The sequence below is a fragment of the Cydia strobilella genome, chromosome 10 (genome assembly GCF_947568885.1).
Source record: "Cydia strobilella chromosome 10, ilCydStro3.1, whole genome shotgun sequence".
NCBI lineage: Eukaryota > Metazoa > Arthropoda > Insecta > Lepidoptera > Tortricidae > Cydia > Cydia strobilella.
In genome coordinates, this window is record NC_086050.1 from 11318505 (window position 1) to 11336394 (window position 17890).

Below are 17890 nucleotides of genomic sequence, written 5' to 3' on the forward strand. Positions count from 1 at the left end.
AGAACGTAGTGGTTATATCCTCTTTGCTTAAAACTACTAATATCTGTGATCAAAGACAATTCAGTGCAGGTGACAGATTTGACGTGCGGTCTGCAGCCGCAGTTGCAATAATACACCAAATACGCAAAAATGGCCATGCTACGTGCAGTCGGTCTCGTCATTAATTTTACTATGGAAATTGACAATAACACCGACGTGTCGGAGCAGTAGTGCAGCTGCGGTCGGGAAAACGTTAAAATCACCATATTACGTGCAGTCGATATCGTCATTCATTTTACTATGGAAATTGACAATAACACCGACACGTTTGGGCCGCCGCAGTAGTGTCGGAGCAGCAGTGCAGCTGCGGTTGGAAACGGACAGTCACCTTATTGTGTGTAGGCCCTAAATGCTAAACGTACAATGTATGACATGACACAAAAGTGTTAGATATGTCACACTTTTGTGATAATTTTCTGTTAACAGAGAGTAATTATCCTGTCTTTCAAGAAACGAGAACCAAATGTTTTCAACACCGGCCGATCACGGGCGTATTTTCCGCGTTGTGGCCACTACCTCTCATTTCACCAGCAGTGATGAATTAGTACTCAAACTGATAAGTTGACAACCATCAGCCAGTCTACGTACTAGAGCGCTTTTCTTCAGATCTTTACAGCGCCGCAGCATGTGATATACCTAAGTAATTATAATACCATAGAGTAACTTATACTAGAGCGGTACTGTCATAGTAAATTTTGTAACCCCAGTAAATTCACTGCCATCTGTCGACACACTTTAAAACTAAAAATGAAGATTTATAAAAATACGATAAAATGTATTTAAATATGGATAAATGATTTTTTTATTTGCATTAATTATTTTTATGATTTTGACCCATGTTCTTTCACTGATATGCGTTAAAATTGTTAAATAACAAACGAAACCGTCAACGCCATCTATACGACAGTACGCCAAAGCTAGTAGCGCCCTCTGAACGAGAATCAAATTTTCTTGATTTTCGAGGCACGTTTTTTCCTTAGACTGTATCCATCTATTACGGAGTTATATCTATCTTTGATAATACAAACAAAATGTCAAGTAGTATTAGTACCATTATATATCTGTATCTTCACACACTAGACTATATTTAGACTAATTACACTATATTTTGTAGACAGGCTTGCTTTACTTGTTATTTACTTTGTAGTTCTAATCAAACGTTCAAAAGGTAAAATGTTACCCGGATGTAGTAAGTATTGTATTCAAAAATAAGTTAATAACTTATGGCAATAAATAAAAAGAAAAAACAATGGCTAAAGTGAATTTTTACGTATTTATTATGAGATTATGACCAATCGCATGCTTCCAGGATATTCATGACATATTGAATATGGACCAATATTAACATAAATGTATATCATTTATTTTTTCCCACTTCCACATTATATTACATTACATAAAACTTAAAAGCTATATCTAAAAATAAATAATACTAACCTTAAAAAAAATACTAAAAAATATCCCCCTGCGGCACAGAATAACTAATAGTACTCCTGCGGCATTGTGCCGCAGATGCTGGCAGCATTTCCTCGCTGTACCGCTAGATTAATTCTAAATAATTGAACAAAGGCATGGAGAGTGGTTGCCTTTTAGTTACGAAGTTACAGTTCAAATAACAACAAAACCTACAATTTTATTTGTTGGTATTACGGATAAGTGCCCTATTATTTAGTTTCACCCAGATTTAATGCTACTTACTCGTAAAGTTTATAAACAAGTAACTTTACCATTTATTTACTTTATAGACTCTCAATTGATGAACGAGGTAACGTTGCTATCGTCGCGTCGTTGTTGTCTTTATTAAATGAGGGTTTTTTTTAAATAAATTTTATTGTTAAGTTAGTCGTTTATCAATTAATGATTTGAAGGTTTATGCCTTAAGTTGTAAAGAGTTTTTGTGAATAAAATTGTTACCTTATACTTCTTATAGGTAACCAATTATCAAAGTGATGAAACACAAAGCCGACTGGCTTGGGTATGTGTTTTTTTGCTTTTTTCGCTAAAATAGTGGCACGAGTGAAATTAGCCAGATTTCTAAATTAAGTTATATCCAAAAAATACATTCTTTAAGGTTGCTGAGGAAAACATCTAACTCAATGCCGTAAACCACAAGAACCGCCCACTGTAGATAATTTCTATTTCTCTGGCCAGTTTACAGAGGCTCCCCGTTTAAAAACATAAATTAGCACCTAAATTTCTTTAAATCCCTAAAAATTTACATTATGATACAATCTTCTCGGATATTAGATAAGCTTGTACTTGTTAAAGTTCTTCAAAAGGAAAATGAAAACCAGTTTAAGGGGCAATGAAAAGCAGTTTATTACTTATTCTGTGGTATAGCTTCCTTCCAATAATATTACAATGTTCTGGTAGTTTTGTAGAACATGGGGGCCAATTTTTGAGATTAAGCGCTTGAAATCGAAGGCGAGTGGTCGAAAATAATCGCATACGAAAAATTTTAATTTTTTTCGCATGAACTTTATAAGTACTTTTTTTTTTTTTTTTAAGTCATAGTCAGCAGACGAGCCGCCTGATAGGAAGCAGTCATCGTCGCCCATGGACGTAAGCAACACCACAGGAGCCACTTAAGCATTGCGACCCTTGAGAACCCTAAATACCCGCTTCTTGAAGAATCCCATGTCGTAGCACAAAGGAAATACCTCAGGAGGCAACTCATTCCACATTCTGCACGTTCTAGGAAGAAACGAGCGGGATGCCCGCTTATTCATGGTGTGCCATGTGTCTAAGAAGTGAGGATGAGCTTTGCTCCTTTGGCGGGAGGTGCGGTGATAGAAACGAGACGATGGCACCAGATCAAAAAGTTCTTCGGAACATTCCCCATTGTACAGACGGTAGAACATGCAAAGAGAGCCAACGTCTCTCCGAAGACTAAGAGGTTGTAAGCCGTCAGTAAGTTCGGGATTGCCGACAATACGAACTGCCCGACGATGGATGGAGTCAAGGGGAAGGAGCTGGTATTGTGGAGCGCCAGACCTTTTTGACTTCACTCGCAAGACCGCAATATCATTAGTATAGAATGGACTTGGGGGGTTGCTTGTCACTAAGAAGGAGTAGTAAGAATTCACTATGACTACTTCCATGGCAGCCCCCATGTTTAACCCCATGGCCCAACCTATGATCACCCTATGGCCAACACATGACGACCCCTTGGACAATCCCATGACCATCACATGGCCAACCCATGAGAACCCCATGAACAATCCCATGACCACCACATGGCCAACCCATGACCACCCCATAGGCAATCCCATGACCACCCCATGGCCAACCCATGACAACCCCATGGACAATCCCATGATCACCCCATGGCTAATTCCATGACCACCCCATTACCGAAATATGATGACCAACCCACGACTTTCTCCACTAGCACTGAGAAAGTAAGTAGGAGGCTATGGCTCTTTTCAATACTAATATAATTGAATACGAGTGGTCTATAGTTCAATACCACTCGATTCTCAATTACTGTCGCTCGTATTTTCAAAAATAGCGTTTCATCTTTTTCAACAGATTGTCGAGTGATGAAATTGAACGATCGAAATTCAAAAATCGTCCCCCTGTACATAATCCATAAAAGAAAATAAAAAATAAATCATATGAAAAAAAATTACCTACATATTTCAACAGTGAAGGCCAGAGCACACCGGCTGCGCGTGCGTAGACGTGCGCTAAATATACGAGCCGTACACGCACACGTAACGCAAGCGGTGTGCCGTCTCTTATAAGGATCTGTACATCACAATACCCCTGTGCACGTGACCATCAACGCACCTTCATCTCGTGTCCACAAGCCTTAAATACGGCACGTATTTGGTGCGATAATAAGTAAAGGCGATTTGATAAAAAATATTATTATCTTTGTGGTAAGGCAGAACTATCATATAATCTGTAGTAAGGCTTTAAAAAAAGAAAAACGTCCAAATCGAAGCAAGTTCATCCTGGGCAATGTAACTGGTAGGTAAATGATCCGAGTGACATTAACAACTAGTTCTTGTTGGACTCGTTCAATGTGATGATATCGGAGTCCGTTCAAACCTCAACAGGAAATATAAGAACAAGGTTACTGGTGCCACCATCTTTAACGCGTTCTGCGGTGGCAGATGGGTGGCAGCATGGTTCCATTTTTATCGCCCGTCACTATGCCTGTCACTTTCGCACTTACATACTTGTTAGAACGTGACAGGCATGGTGACAGGTGATAAAAATGCTACCGTGCTACGGCCGCTAACAAACAAAATAATTAGTGCAAATTGGAATGTCATCTTGTTCTATTGAAGCCTAACTGGGGAATAACCTCCATTTTAAGCACACTAATACATATTTATAATAACCACTAAGTACTCTGGTAGTGGTAGGTATGTAGTATGTTCTTGACGGTATGATAATTTTATCGGATCTCAAGGTCGAGATGACATGCATTAAGGAAGCTAAAAAGTTCGCAATAACTTACGAGCAAAAGCTCTCTGTCTTCTTTTTAGGGTTCCTTAGCCAAAATAGGAAAAACATATGGTCATTTACGATAATTTCGTTATAGGTCATCTGACCATACCCTCTGCTCATCTGACCATATGTCACAGCCATTTTACTTGCAAATAACTGTCCGCGCGCGAATTTCGTGCACGGCTGAGGAATGTTAGGAATGTTGGGTGTCATGACAGAGTGGTGTCATTTTGTACTACGTACGGGCGCGGCGAACACCCTCCCACTCGACCTCCGAATGCACGGAATTGGCGCGCGGACAGTACATTATGTGCCTTCATATATTCATGAAATTTGGTATAGACTATAAAATTTATTATTAAAGTACAATAAAAAAATACGGGCGCTCTGCATAAATGTTAATGTATTTTTTAGCAAACATCAACGCGTAACACATCATTAGAGATTTTGTTTTATCTATTTTGTTTTTAAGAAACGACATTCGATAGGTCTTTAAAAAAATCATTTTAATAAGTTTATATGATATTTTTGAAAATATAGCTTTATGGGTCTCAAAAATGTGTCCTTCTCCTCTAACTTTCGAACCGCCGCCAGCAGCCGCCGCCTAAAAAAAGATACGGCCGTTTATGCTGCAAAAAACGTATATTTTGACACTCGCAGGGAAATCAAAGTTGATAGAGTACTTACCGTTGGCCTAGAACGTAAATTTCATAAAATTTGGCAAGTAATATCGTCTTACACTACAAATACAGGGAAAAATCTGAAAACTGCAAATTTGTAAAAAAAATATATAAAATTAGATAAGTTTGTACGGAACCCTCGGTGGGCGAGTCCGACTCGCACCTGGCCGGTTTTAAATATGACTCTGACTCCACTTTGCTCGTCGATTTTTTGTATAATGTAACTTTTTTTTAATATTGCATGTAGGGTTCCTCCATAATGCTTGGTCCGACACTCGTTTGTTTAGTAATTCGTGCCTACGCCAATTTTTTGCTTTCGCATTGGGATCCTGGGCTCCTTTAGGGGTAACCTCACACACCATAAATGCGTACCTAATTTAATGACAATAATAAAAAAACCGCTAGCATATCACTTACTGTTGAAGAGCGTCTTAAAAATGTATACGTAATACATGGGTAAAACTAACTCATTAGCATTTTTAGAAATATATTTCAAAACATAATACCTACTAGTCGTGTTAAGTGAAAACGTTAAGAGGCAAGAGGAGTGGTCATTTTTCTATACAAAAGTACTCGACTGTTTCCTCCGTAGTATTTGACCCTAGAGCAATGAATTTTTCAACACATTAATATTATCAATATCGTTGCTGAACTGTTTTTTTTTGTTTTTTTTTAAGCATTGGAGAGCTCTTTAATCATTGCCTATCTTCTTCTTCTTCTTCTTTGCCATGTCCCGTTATTTGGGGTCGGCCCTCCTCGTTCGAAGGCGCCAGGTTTTTCTGTCCTGGGTTGTCGATATGTTAGTCTGCGCCCGCTCCATGTCTTTGGTAACGGTTGTCCACCACGTGGTAAGCGGCCTCCCTTTGCCGTTCGTTTTGTCTGGGATGGCCAAGGCTTTTTTGACAGCATACTCTTCGTTACGCCTCATCACATGCCCGAACCATCTCATACGGCTTTCAGCCATCTTTTCTGCAATGGGAGCGACCTTGAAAGAGCCTCGTACATATACATTTCGGACTCTGTCCAGTCTCGTCACTCCCGCTGCCCACCTCAGCATTTTCATTTCATTGGTGTGCATCTTCTGTTCATGTTTCTTCTTGGTCGCCCAGCACTCGGAGCCATACATTAATGCCGGTCGTACTGCGGTTTTGTAGACGCGCCCTTTTAGCCGAACTGGCATGCGGCTGTCACAGAGTACCCCGGTTAGGGTCCTCCATCTCAACCATCCTGCGTTTACTCTGTGGGTGACGTCTGCGTCTATGTTGGCATCTGCCGTCAGCATGGATCCGAGGTACTTAAACTGATCAACCTTAGGCATTGCATGTCTGTGCTTGGAATTGGCTGGTCACTGAAGCTGCATTTTAGGTATTCGGTCTTGGATCGACTGATGCGCAGACCATTGTCCTCAAGCGCTTTAATCATTGCCTATAACGTTATAAATAATTGACTAGGCCGTAAGGAGAATCCAATATCAATTTGCCAAAAAAGCAAAACAATGCGGCACAGATAATTTCATTATCATTTTAATTTCAAAATTTTGTTACGATTGGTTAGGTTTTGGAGGACGAAACAGTCGAGTACGAAACCTCGATTTCTGAGATTTAACGCAGGATTTTTCACCTAAGCTACAGTTGTCCTTACCGCACTAATTTTAGGAGCCGCCCTCGTAAACGCGATGGATATTTTCACCCAAAATTTTCAAATCGGAGTAGGAGCTCAGCTCCCCTTTCCTCTTAAGATGAGAAGGAGGATTCCTTAGTAGGTATATGATTTCTATTTGTAAAAATCTCTTTAAAAAGTTTAAAGTTGAAAGTCACAAGAGCTCCAGTTCTAGTAGCTCTCGGTAGAAATGAGTGACTTTCATCCCTTGGTTAACAATCTACTATTTTTCTATCGAGCGAAAGTCATCAGGATTCGAATCGCTGAAGTCCCTAATAAAAGGCCTCAAGATTGATTATTAAATTTATGGCAGCCGTATTGTGGTCCATAAAAGCGATACGACTTTTTTAAAATCTGTTTGCAGAACCTAAACTAGGTACTTAACATATTTTGAGTTGTAAATTTCTGCGCAGTATTCTAACAAGGAAGTTAAGTATGGTTAATTGGTCTTGTTATAGCCTCTACTGAGATGAAGTGTGCAACTATGCAATTACTTACGCTTCAAAGAGCTACATGAAAAACATCGCATGTCTGTCTATTATATTTACAATGTATTTCTAGAACTATGTAGTTATGCACGAAATATGATTATTAGGCATGCCTGCAGACTTAATAATAAATGTGTGAATCTCTCATAAGTTTAAATTTTGTTGATAATAGTACCTAAGTAATAGATTTAGATTAGACGTTTTAGGGATCGCTACCGAATTTCGAAAATTTAACCCTTCATAAAAAAAACTCATTTTTTCTTGAGACAACTTAACATAAAATAACACCCCTAATTTTTGTAAAGCATATTGCATGCATGTTTTAGGCGTTCTAAATAATTAAATATTGATTAGGCAGTGCATTGAATACTCCTAAAACAGGAATAAAAATTATTTAAAAATATATATTAATTATAGCTACTATAGGCCAAGCAATAAGAAGGTATAGAGGGAAATGCTAGGAACACAATTTTTGACTCCGTAAATTTGTTTGGACTAGTTAGGAGGTAAACATATCAAAAGTCCCCGGTCGTAGCCCTGGTGCCGCGGGGGAGAGAGGGGTTTGAAGGTTCCATTTTTCGGTTTTTCGATTATATCTCGGAAAGTATGCGTCTGAGCGACATGGCCAAAGTCAAGTTTTTCGATACCTTGTATAGTTTTTGAGATATCCGCTCCTGGAGGTTTATTTGGGGCTCTCAATTATATTTGATATCTACATCAATGAAGCTACTAGGCCATATTTGATATCGTTTTCGTATAAATCGGGAGTGCCAAATTCATTTATGGTATCACATTGACACCATTCCGAAGTAAAAACATATAAACTTTAAACAAATAACTTTTTTTAACTCTTTTTCACGCTTAAACCGCTGAACCGATTTAGTTGAAAGTTGGTATAGAGATGTTTTAAGTCCCGAGACAGGACATAAGATAGTTTTTATCTCAGAAATCATACTTTGAAGGTGTGAAATTTGCTGTGAGGAGAATTTAACTTCTTCGCTGAAAACTGTAATAGATGTCATATATTAAAGAAAAAGTGACGAAGCCCTCCAGTGGTGAAGGCCGGATTCGAACCGGCGTCTTTAGCTATCGCGGCTAACGCTGAAGTTGATTTCCTGAGGTTAATACTGATTAAATTTAGGTTTGAAGTCATGATTGGTATCATTTTCAACTAAATCAAACATGAAGACCATCCCAAATATTATTTAAATCGATTCAGCGGTTATTGATTCCCCATATCACACTTCCACCCCACTTTTCACACCCTCAAAAGATGTTTTTGGTTATATAAACTATCCTAGTACAGTCCCGGGACTCAAACCATCTCTATACACATTTCAACGAAATCAGTTCAGCAGTTTAAGCGTGAAGAGGAGTTTAAAAAACTTTTTTTTTATATTTTGTTTTTACTTAGGAATGGTGTCAATGTTGATACCATAAATGAATTCAGCAACCAATTTATACGAAAACAATACCAAATCCGGCCTAGCAGCCAGCTTCACTGATGTAGCTAATCAAGACAAAATTGAGAGCCCTAAATAAACCTTCAAGAGCGGATATCTCAAAAACTATACAAACTTGACTTAATAAAACTTGTAACAAATTAAATCACTTTTAATTTTGTATAAATGGCCATGTCGCTCATTCGCATAGTTTTCGAGATATAATCAAAAAAACGAAAAATGGAACCTTCAAACCCCTCTCTCTTTTTCTATGACTTGATATGTTCACCCCCTAACTAGTCCAAATAAAGCTACGAAGTCAAAAATTGAGTTCCAAGCATTTCCCTCTATAACTTTTTTTGGGCATTCATTTTCTGGCCTACTATTAAATAACATATTAATAGCTTCAATATACCCTTGACTCACTTGCTCGCTTTAAAAAACGAAAAAATAAAATTAAAAAAAATTAAAATAAAAATGTATGAAGGGTCATAATTTTCAAAATTCGATAGCGACCCCTAAAACGTAATTAATAATTCTGATAAAAAATCCACATTTGTTTTTTTTTGGAAGAGACTACATTAAGCGGGTGAGTCGAAATTTTAACTTCGACGAAATATGCAACACCCTACTAAGTATATGTAGGTACTCGTAAATGCTATTTTTAATCAATAATTTATTCTTCACCAGCGACCCGCCCCGGCTTCGCACGGGTAGTTCAACTAATTTACACAAAACCTTTACAAATTATACATATAAACCTTCCTCTTAAATCACTCTATCTATTAAAAAAAACCGCATCAAAATCCGTTGCGCAGTTTTAAAGATCTAAGCATAAGTACATAGGGAGATAGGGACAGACATACAGACAGCGGAAAGCGACTTTGCTTTATACTATGTAATGATTATTTACTTATCTTTAAGCGCCACTTGCATCATCCCACTAACCTGGGGTTAACCGTTTAAAACGTTAACCCAGTGTCAAATTGTACTGGTAACCATGGTAACTCCACGGGTTAGTGAATGGTGCAAGTGGCCCTAAGTATCTTAGTAAAGTGCTTAACGCGAAGTCGTAAGTTTTATTTGCATCAGAATAACTACCAGGTCATCAATACATTCATCTACCCAAGTTAAGGTGTAATATATGTGTACTTATTTGTTTTAAAGTTTTGCGTTAAGAACATAGGTACAGTCAAGGGCATAAATATGTATACATTCCCAAAGTTTCTTCAGTAGTTCAGTCAGTACACACCGTAGACATTAAGTCGTGTTCACATATTTTTGATCAATTGTCTGGGTCGATATTTTTGCCTTCGACTGTACTTGAAAGTATCTAACTTCTCGTAAAAGGAAAAAAACTACCTATTTATACAATTTTCTAAATTTCAGACCAATGATCCCAATCATACACACAGACAGGGAAAAAATCCGGAACCAAATTGTTGGTCCTTATTATTAAAAATATATCCTTCCTATTCTCGAAACAATATTCGTTCTCGGTCATTTAGGATTTAGGAGCCGTGCGCGGAGCCGAAGCCAACACGTAGAGCCCTTTCGAAACTTTAATGAAATGTAAGGATTACACCGTCCGAGCAGATGCTGCCCTTGCCGGTCATGGGATGCACACAGTCACCACCCGCCAGGGCTTAAGGACTAACTTAAGTATAATATTGAGAGTTGATGGAATCTAAAACGTAAATACTATGGCATTTATAACCGGAAAGTGGTATGCAATTTTATTTCCGGCAAACGGTCTCGACCCCACAAGATGGGCCCCCACAAAAAGTGACATCTAAGATGGCTCAAGGGCAACATCGGTGTGAGGGCTGAGGGTAGAGATAGTCAACTGGCCACTTACGTTTCTACGTCTACACTCCGCGGCTCCACTCTGGAACGGCTGGCTAAGGCAAACCAGAGAGAGGCAGACGGCCTGATTCGAACTTTATCAACATATCGTATCTAGACCTAATATTTGATGTAGGTTAGGTATACTAACGTTCGAATCAGGCCGATACTTTAAGATACGTCAAATATTAGATCTAGATACGATATGGATTGGATATGTCAGTGTCAAAAGTGACGTTTCTACAAGCAAACACGCCACTTTTGACACTGACATATCCAATCCATATCGTATATAGACCGTGGACATAGTATATCCCACCAAAAACATTTCATGTAAAGTGTTGCCAAGACTAGGTGCATAAAGCTTTTACACTCAAAAGCTATCAGATCCCGTAGTAGGTACCAAGACTTTTACTCTGTAAGTCCTAACTTTATTAGCTCTAACTGTATAAAGCCAACATCTTGGTCAAACGTACAGTACGGCTTGGCCGTTTCGTTGCAGTCACATAAACACTCACTCGGTGGACTTGTTGTACAAAGTAGTTACACAAGTCTTTCAAATTCTGAGTGTCATTAAGGGATTGTCCAATTTGTCCATTTGACAGCAACGAAACGGCCAAGCCGTACTGTACGTTTGACCAAGATGTTGGCTTTATACAGTTAGAGCTAATAAAGTTAGGACTTACAGAGTAAAAGTCTTGGTACCTACTACGGGATCTGATAGCTTTTGAGTGTAAAAGCTTTATGCACCTAGTCTTGGCAACACTTTACATGAAATGTTTTTGGTGGGATTTCATTCATTTTTGTAAGAGTTGATATACCAGCTAGAAATGACTTATTCGTTTATAGAATCTACGATAATACAGGATCATATATAAGCAGGCATAATTCTAAAATATTTTAACATTAGATTTTATCAAAATTTTATAAAAGTTACGTATTGCTGGCGCCATCTATGTAGAGCCTATATAAATTATAAGTCAGGAATTTTATGTATTATAAATTGTAAGTTTCTAGAAATTTTAAAGCATTATTATCATAATCGGAATTGTTTTTAATGACCTAAGCGTTAGTTAAAGTCTCCGATTCAGCTCACTCAACCGATTTTTGTGAATTTTGTGTGGGTACGTACGTGCTATCGCAGTGCTGTTGGAAAACGCTTGGAAAGCTGCTTTGTAGTGCGACGATTCGAGTTTGATCCCCAGACATGTATTTTTTAAATTCAAATTTTAATTTAGCGAGTGCGAAGTGCGAGCTAAGCATAGGTATTCGTTACAGTTGGGCAAAAATATTTTCCCCTCACTAGCTCGGAAAGTTGTCGTTTATCCTTCAATACAAGCGGGGAAAAACGCGTTTTATCCACTAGTGGGGAAAGTAATTTGACCTTGGATGGAGCGTGTTTATGTAGCTTGACAGATAACAAAACGTAAAACGCTCATGATAATGGTTCGTTCGATATTAATTATCATTAAATAAATGGTTTGAGAATCTAATAAAAAATACCAAATTTAGCTTTATTTAATGATTTTAAGTCATAAACCTTAAAATTCCATAAGAAACGTTTGTTTTTTTTTATAATAATGATAAATATAATTCTGAACGCACAAGTTGAGTCGAAGCAATTTCAAAACGCATCGTTGACATTTCATACATCAGAAATGTCATTCATACATCAGAAATGTCAACATTGTCAACAAATTTTTTACTTAAAACCTTTTCTCACCGACTCGCGTAAAAATACACAACTTCCAGAGTTTTCTGTTATAATATCGTAAAGAAATGAGTGATTCCAGTGATGAAGATGATCTAACGCCTGTGGATGTTGAACTTTCCTCGCTATAGTGAGGTGAAAAGTTTTGTGTTACACACGGGCGCAAATGTATTTTACTTCTCGTGTGTTAAAACACTCGCTACGCTCAGGATTCTATTTTAGAACCACTCGCTTCGCTCGTGGTTCACCTATAGAATCCTTTCGCTTGCTCGTGTTTCAATTCTACACTCGCGGGTAAAATACAACTTTGCACCCTTGTATAACAAATAACTATTTCTAGTCTCCGGCTGTTCTTCTGTATAAGTCGTACGTATTACTCAACTTATTTTTGGGAAATTTTGTGAGCAGAATTTATTTAAAAGATATTAAAATAGCTCACTTATCACACGCGAGTCAAGAGATAAAGAAACCGGTATATAAATGAGCTCTCCGAATATGCATACATTGTTATGGATCTTACGGTCGCGTTACTCTGGTGTATCGAGATCTCTACACGCATGCGAGTTTCTAAATCGTTGGGAACTGTTTGATGGTACTGTGACATCTGAAAACAAAAAGTCGTATGTGCCTGCAAACTTCCTATTATGATATGACTACATATATTCACCTTTCGCTGAATACTGCAAAAATAAATTGTGCAGCACAATACGGAAAATTTAATTTAATTAACAATATTTTGTTACGTGAGAATACGAGTCACATGAACGTCGTCAGTCGAGTATGTAATGTAGTTTAGAAAACAACTGATCATAGTCTGCTCACAAAATACACATAATGTTCCAAAATGGCTGTCACATATATGGACAGACAGACGGAAGACCGGACGGACAGACGGACTAAACAAAACTGTAAGGATCCCGTTTTTGCCATTTTGGCTACTGAAGGCCGTATGCCCGGAGCGTATGACAGGTACACGCTCCATGTATCTCCAAGTATCTTCATGGCGAACGGTTTGGCCGAAGGTCGAGCTCCGCAAAGATATTAAGGTCAGAAGAGACCAAGAGAGGCGCGCTTCTGTAGTGTTCAAACACAAAACTTTAGTACCTACAAGTGTATGCATGCATGGTTCTTGCGACTTCCACAAACATCTACTTGCGAAGTGCTCGCCATCGGCCTTCGCATTCAGAAAATTTAACTGCTAATCAAGTTCGGTAAAATAATTTTTGTATCAATACAGTTTTGTTTTTTTTTTCTAATAGGCTACACTTATTTAAGCTTTGTTCGCGAGGTTGAACAGCTCACAGAACCTCCCTTGTGCTTAAAGTTCATCATCTTCCTCGCGTTATCCCGGCATTTTTAGCCGCGAAACGGCTCATGGGAGCCTGGGGTCCGCTTGGCAACTATTATCAAGGTACAATTTTTTACGAAAGCGACTGCCATTATTAGGATTAGTCCCGTTTCCTCGCGATGTTTTCCTTTCCGGAAAAGCGACTGTTAAAACCTATCTTAACAAGGTACAATAAGTACAATAAGTAGGTAGGTAGGTAGGTATTTAAAGGTACAATAAGTAGGTATTAGTCCATACAAATAACAAAGAAAATACCTAATACCTACCTAATCTAGATAGATTAAGTCTCTCAATTCTATGATATAATAATTAAACTAATTAAGGTGACATCTACCGAATCCCTTGTGTACTTGCAGAAGTACTCTATGAGCTTAGTTTAGCTATGTCATTATATGTAATGTAATAGTTCATAACCAATCCGTAGTGTCATACTCTTACCGCTAGGCCACCAGCGCTTGTGTTTGAAAAGTTTACGACAAGAAACAATGCCAATATAGAGGGCGCTATTTGGCTGGTTTACGTGAACCTGGTTCAAATCGGTACTTCGAAAACTTTTTGGTTTTTTTTACTGTTGTTTTTGTATTAGCATTCCGATCACTGCTACCACAGAAAATTTCACGATTCTAGGACTTCAGGAACCAATGTTTTCAGGATTAGAGGTATTTTTAGGTACCCCCATTTTAAGGGGTTGCAGGGCGAAAGTGACAGATTTCTGGTCACCATATGTGTCTGCATACAGACCCATCCCTACATGCCAAATTTCAGCCTTCTAAGACTTCAGGAAGTAGTCTGTATTTTCTATGACGCGAATTTCATGTGTTTCGGACAGTGAAAATTAAGGTACTATAAAATTTTAAGTATAATGCCTACAAATTCAACTATTAATCTGCCGGAATTCACCGACTGTCTGGGTACGGTAAGTGCTATTATAGACGAATATGGCATAGATTCTGTGTACATCCTGGGTGATTTTAATGCTGCCCCGGGGGAGCTATTTTATACGGAATTAATGCATTTTTGCGATGAACAAAATTGGTCTTGTATTGACATAGATAAATTAGGTGTAACGTCAAACACGTACACTTTTATTAGTGAAGCACACGGAACGCCTAGCTGGCTCGACCACTGTATCCTGACCCAGGCGGCGGTGCATTCTGTGCATAATGTTTATGTCAAGTATGATTGTTTCTGGTCGGATCATTTTCCTATAATTGTTGAGTGTGATTTGCGACTCGTTTCACCTAAATTGCCGAGTATAACCGTGTCGGATAAAAATGTAGTGTGGGGAGAAAGAAGCGAGAAGCAAATAGCACTATATAGTAGGGAAGCTCATGTTAGATTAAGATGTATAGACTTTGATAACAATTTTTCTAAATGTGCAGATTGTTACTGTGGCGATATGGCTCATAGGCGTACCTTAGACAATTTGTATAAAAATATTGTAACGGCATTGTGTGAGGCAGCGGTATGTGGGAGGGGCAGCAGTGGTAGGGGGGGTAAAGCTCCACGTGTGGTGGGGTGGAATAAACACGTGGCTGATGCTCATCGGGCGGCTAGGTCGAGATTTGTGGAATGGGTGTCCTGCGGAAAGCCTAGATCTGGCATAGTATATAATGAGATGTGTGACAGTCGTAGGGTGTTCAAATCACGATTAAAGTGGTGCCAGAACCATGAAGATCAACTGAAAATGGACGCCCTAGCTGAACAACACTCTAAAGGTAACTTTCGAGGTTTTTGGAAAAATACAAGAAAGATGAACGTTCGGCCTGGCTTTCCGGTGAGTATTGATGGGGTGAGTGACTCGAAGGGCATAGCGGACGTTTTTAAAGAACACTTTCGTGTACAATCACCGCTGGGACCGATGCGTCTAACGCCCGGTGCTCAGACCGTAAATAAGGTAGTAGAGATAAGATTTACAGCCAAAAATGTCGCTAATGCGATAAAGTCGATCTCAAGAGGCAAATCTCCCGGTCACGACGGTCTGAGCATTGAGCATCTTCAACACGCTGGTCCACACATATCACGAGTCCTTGCTATGTTCTTCAACTTGTGTGTGAGTCATTCATATCTGCCCACAGACATGCTGAAAACGATAGTGGTGCCGGTAGTGAAAAATAAAACTGGAGATCTGACAGATAAGGGTAACTACCGACCCATTTCTCTTGCTACGGTTATTGCAAAAGTGTTTGACGCTATGCTTAATACACAGTTAGGCAAATACTTAAAGCTGCACGATAACCAGTTTGGGTTTCGGCCTCACCTGTCCACAGAAAGTGCCATACTGTGTCTTAAGCATACCGTCAGACATTATACCGATCGCGAGACCCCGGTATTCGCATGCTTTCTTGACCTCTCCAAGGCATTTGATCTGGTGTCCTACGAAGTGCTATGGCAAAAGCTCGAGTCAATTAACTTGCCGCTAGAACTAATTAATATCCTTAAGTACTGGTATGGACATCAGATCAACACGGTCAGGTGGGCGGGGGCAATGTCTGATGTGTATGGGTTGGGGTGCGGGGTGAGGCAGGGGGGCCTGACTTCCCCCGCACTGTTCAACCTTTACATGAACGACCTGATCGAGGCGCTCAGCAAGCAGCATGTCGGATGTCAGGTTGGCGGAGTTTGCGTGAATAATCTTAGTTACGCAGACGACATGGTGTTGCTGAGCGCGTCAGTCTGTGGTCTCAGGCGTTTGCTAAAAATATGTGAGGGGTACGCCGTGAGTCACGGTTTAACGTACAATGTTACGAAGAGCCAATACATGGTCTTTGAGGCCCGCAATAACAAATTATCGAATGTGCCACCTGTCATGCTGAACGGAGCTCTCTTAGATAGAGTGCAGAGTTTTAAGTATTTAGGGCATATTGTTACTGCGGACCTCAAGGATGATGTGGACATGGAGCGGGAGCGGAGGGCGTTGTGCGTAAGGGCGAACATGTTGGCTCGCAGGTTTGCTCGTTGTAGTAGCGACGTGAAGATAACCCTTTTCAAAGCGTACTGCACGTCGCTGTACACGTGCAGCCTGTGGGCGGACTACACGCAGAGAGCGTACAACGCGCTCCGCGTCCAGTACAATAACGCATTCAGGGCGGTGTTGGGGCTGCCTCGCTACTGCAGCGCGTCCGGCATGTTCGCGGGGGCCCACACGGCCTGTTTCCACGCCACCATGCGCGTGCGCGCCGCCGCGCTGGTGCGGCGCGTGCGGGCCAGCGCCAACACTGTCCTGGTGATGATCGCAGATCGTTTTGACTGTCCTTACATCACGCATTGTTGCAACAGGCATGTAAGGACAGGCGTGGGCTAGTTAGTAAGTAATTTATTTATTTCATCTGATTGTATTGTTATTATCTTAATGTGGTATTTATTATTTTAATGTAAATTGTATTATTATTATTATTATTTTAAATTGTAATTGTAATTGTATGAGCTAAATAGCTTGAAATAAATGAATTTTATTTTTATTTATTTATTTATAATAGGTAGCTTAATAAAACTTGGTGTTTTTGATAAGTCTACTGAGTACATGGTATACAAAAAATTACAGCTCTCTAGCATTGTCCAAGACGAAGCTACGAGAGTTCGAAAATACGGCGAAACGTGCCGAGAAAAGATATGCACTGCCTTTTGCCCTTTGTCTCGTCTTGGCGGGGGCACGGCCGTGCCCCCAGATACAAGTACCTAGTTATAGACGCGCCACCGAGCGACCGGGGGTAAAAAAGAATATTCCTATAAAATTTGGGCAGCACAGGATTTTTTCTCTTTCACTTATAAATTTCGGTATTTCGCCATCGCCTCCTACCTATGATGCCACCCGGTCGGTGATAAGGACAAAGCATGGCACTATTTTCTCTATCCTCTTATGGGAATCGCAATAAAACTATCTTTCTCCATCAAAGAGTGTCAGGCCCTTGTATCTAGACCTAATATTTGACGTATTATAAAGTTCGAATCGTGTCGAGAGGGACCTGTTTCACCCACCCACCTGTCACCTGTTTTCAATAGCAGTTACGTCTGTCATGCCTTGTCTCCATGCCTTGTTGGTTAAACCCGCCACACTCGTGCTACAGACTGAGGGCCGTATGTGTAAAAAAATTAAAAACCGGCTAAGTGCGAGTCGGGCTCGCGCACGAAGGGTTCCGTACCATTACGTAAGAAAACGGCAAAGAAATCACGTTTGTTGTATGGGAGCTAGACAGTTGAAATTTTCACAGATGATG

General features: G+C 39.5%; 1 protein-coding gene across 1 annotated transcript; it reads right to left on the reverse strand.

Moving 5' to 3' along the window:
* Window positions 1-5916: 5916 nt before the first annotated feature.
* Window positions 5917-6498, reverse strand: LOC134744943 (uncharacterized). The gene has a single exon (XM_063678890.1). The coding sequence runs from the start codon at window positions 6496-6498 to the stop codon at window positions 5917-5919; it is 582 nt and encodes a 193-aa protein (XP_063534960.1).
* Between the last annotated feature and the right edge of the window lie 11392 nt (window positions 6499-17890).

Excerpts from the sequence above, each read along its gene's own strand:
- LOC134744943 (XM_063678890.1), bottom strand. The coding sequence starts at position 6,498 with ATGCCTAAGGTTGATCAGTTTAAGTACCTCGGATCCATGCTGACGGCA.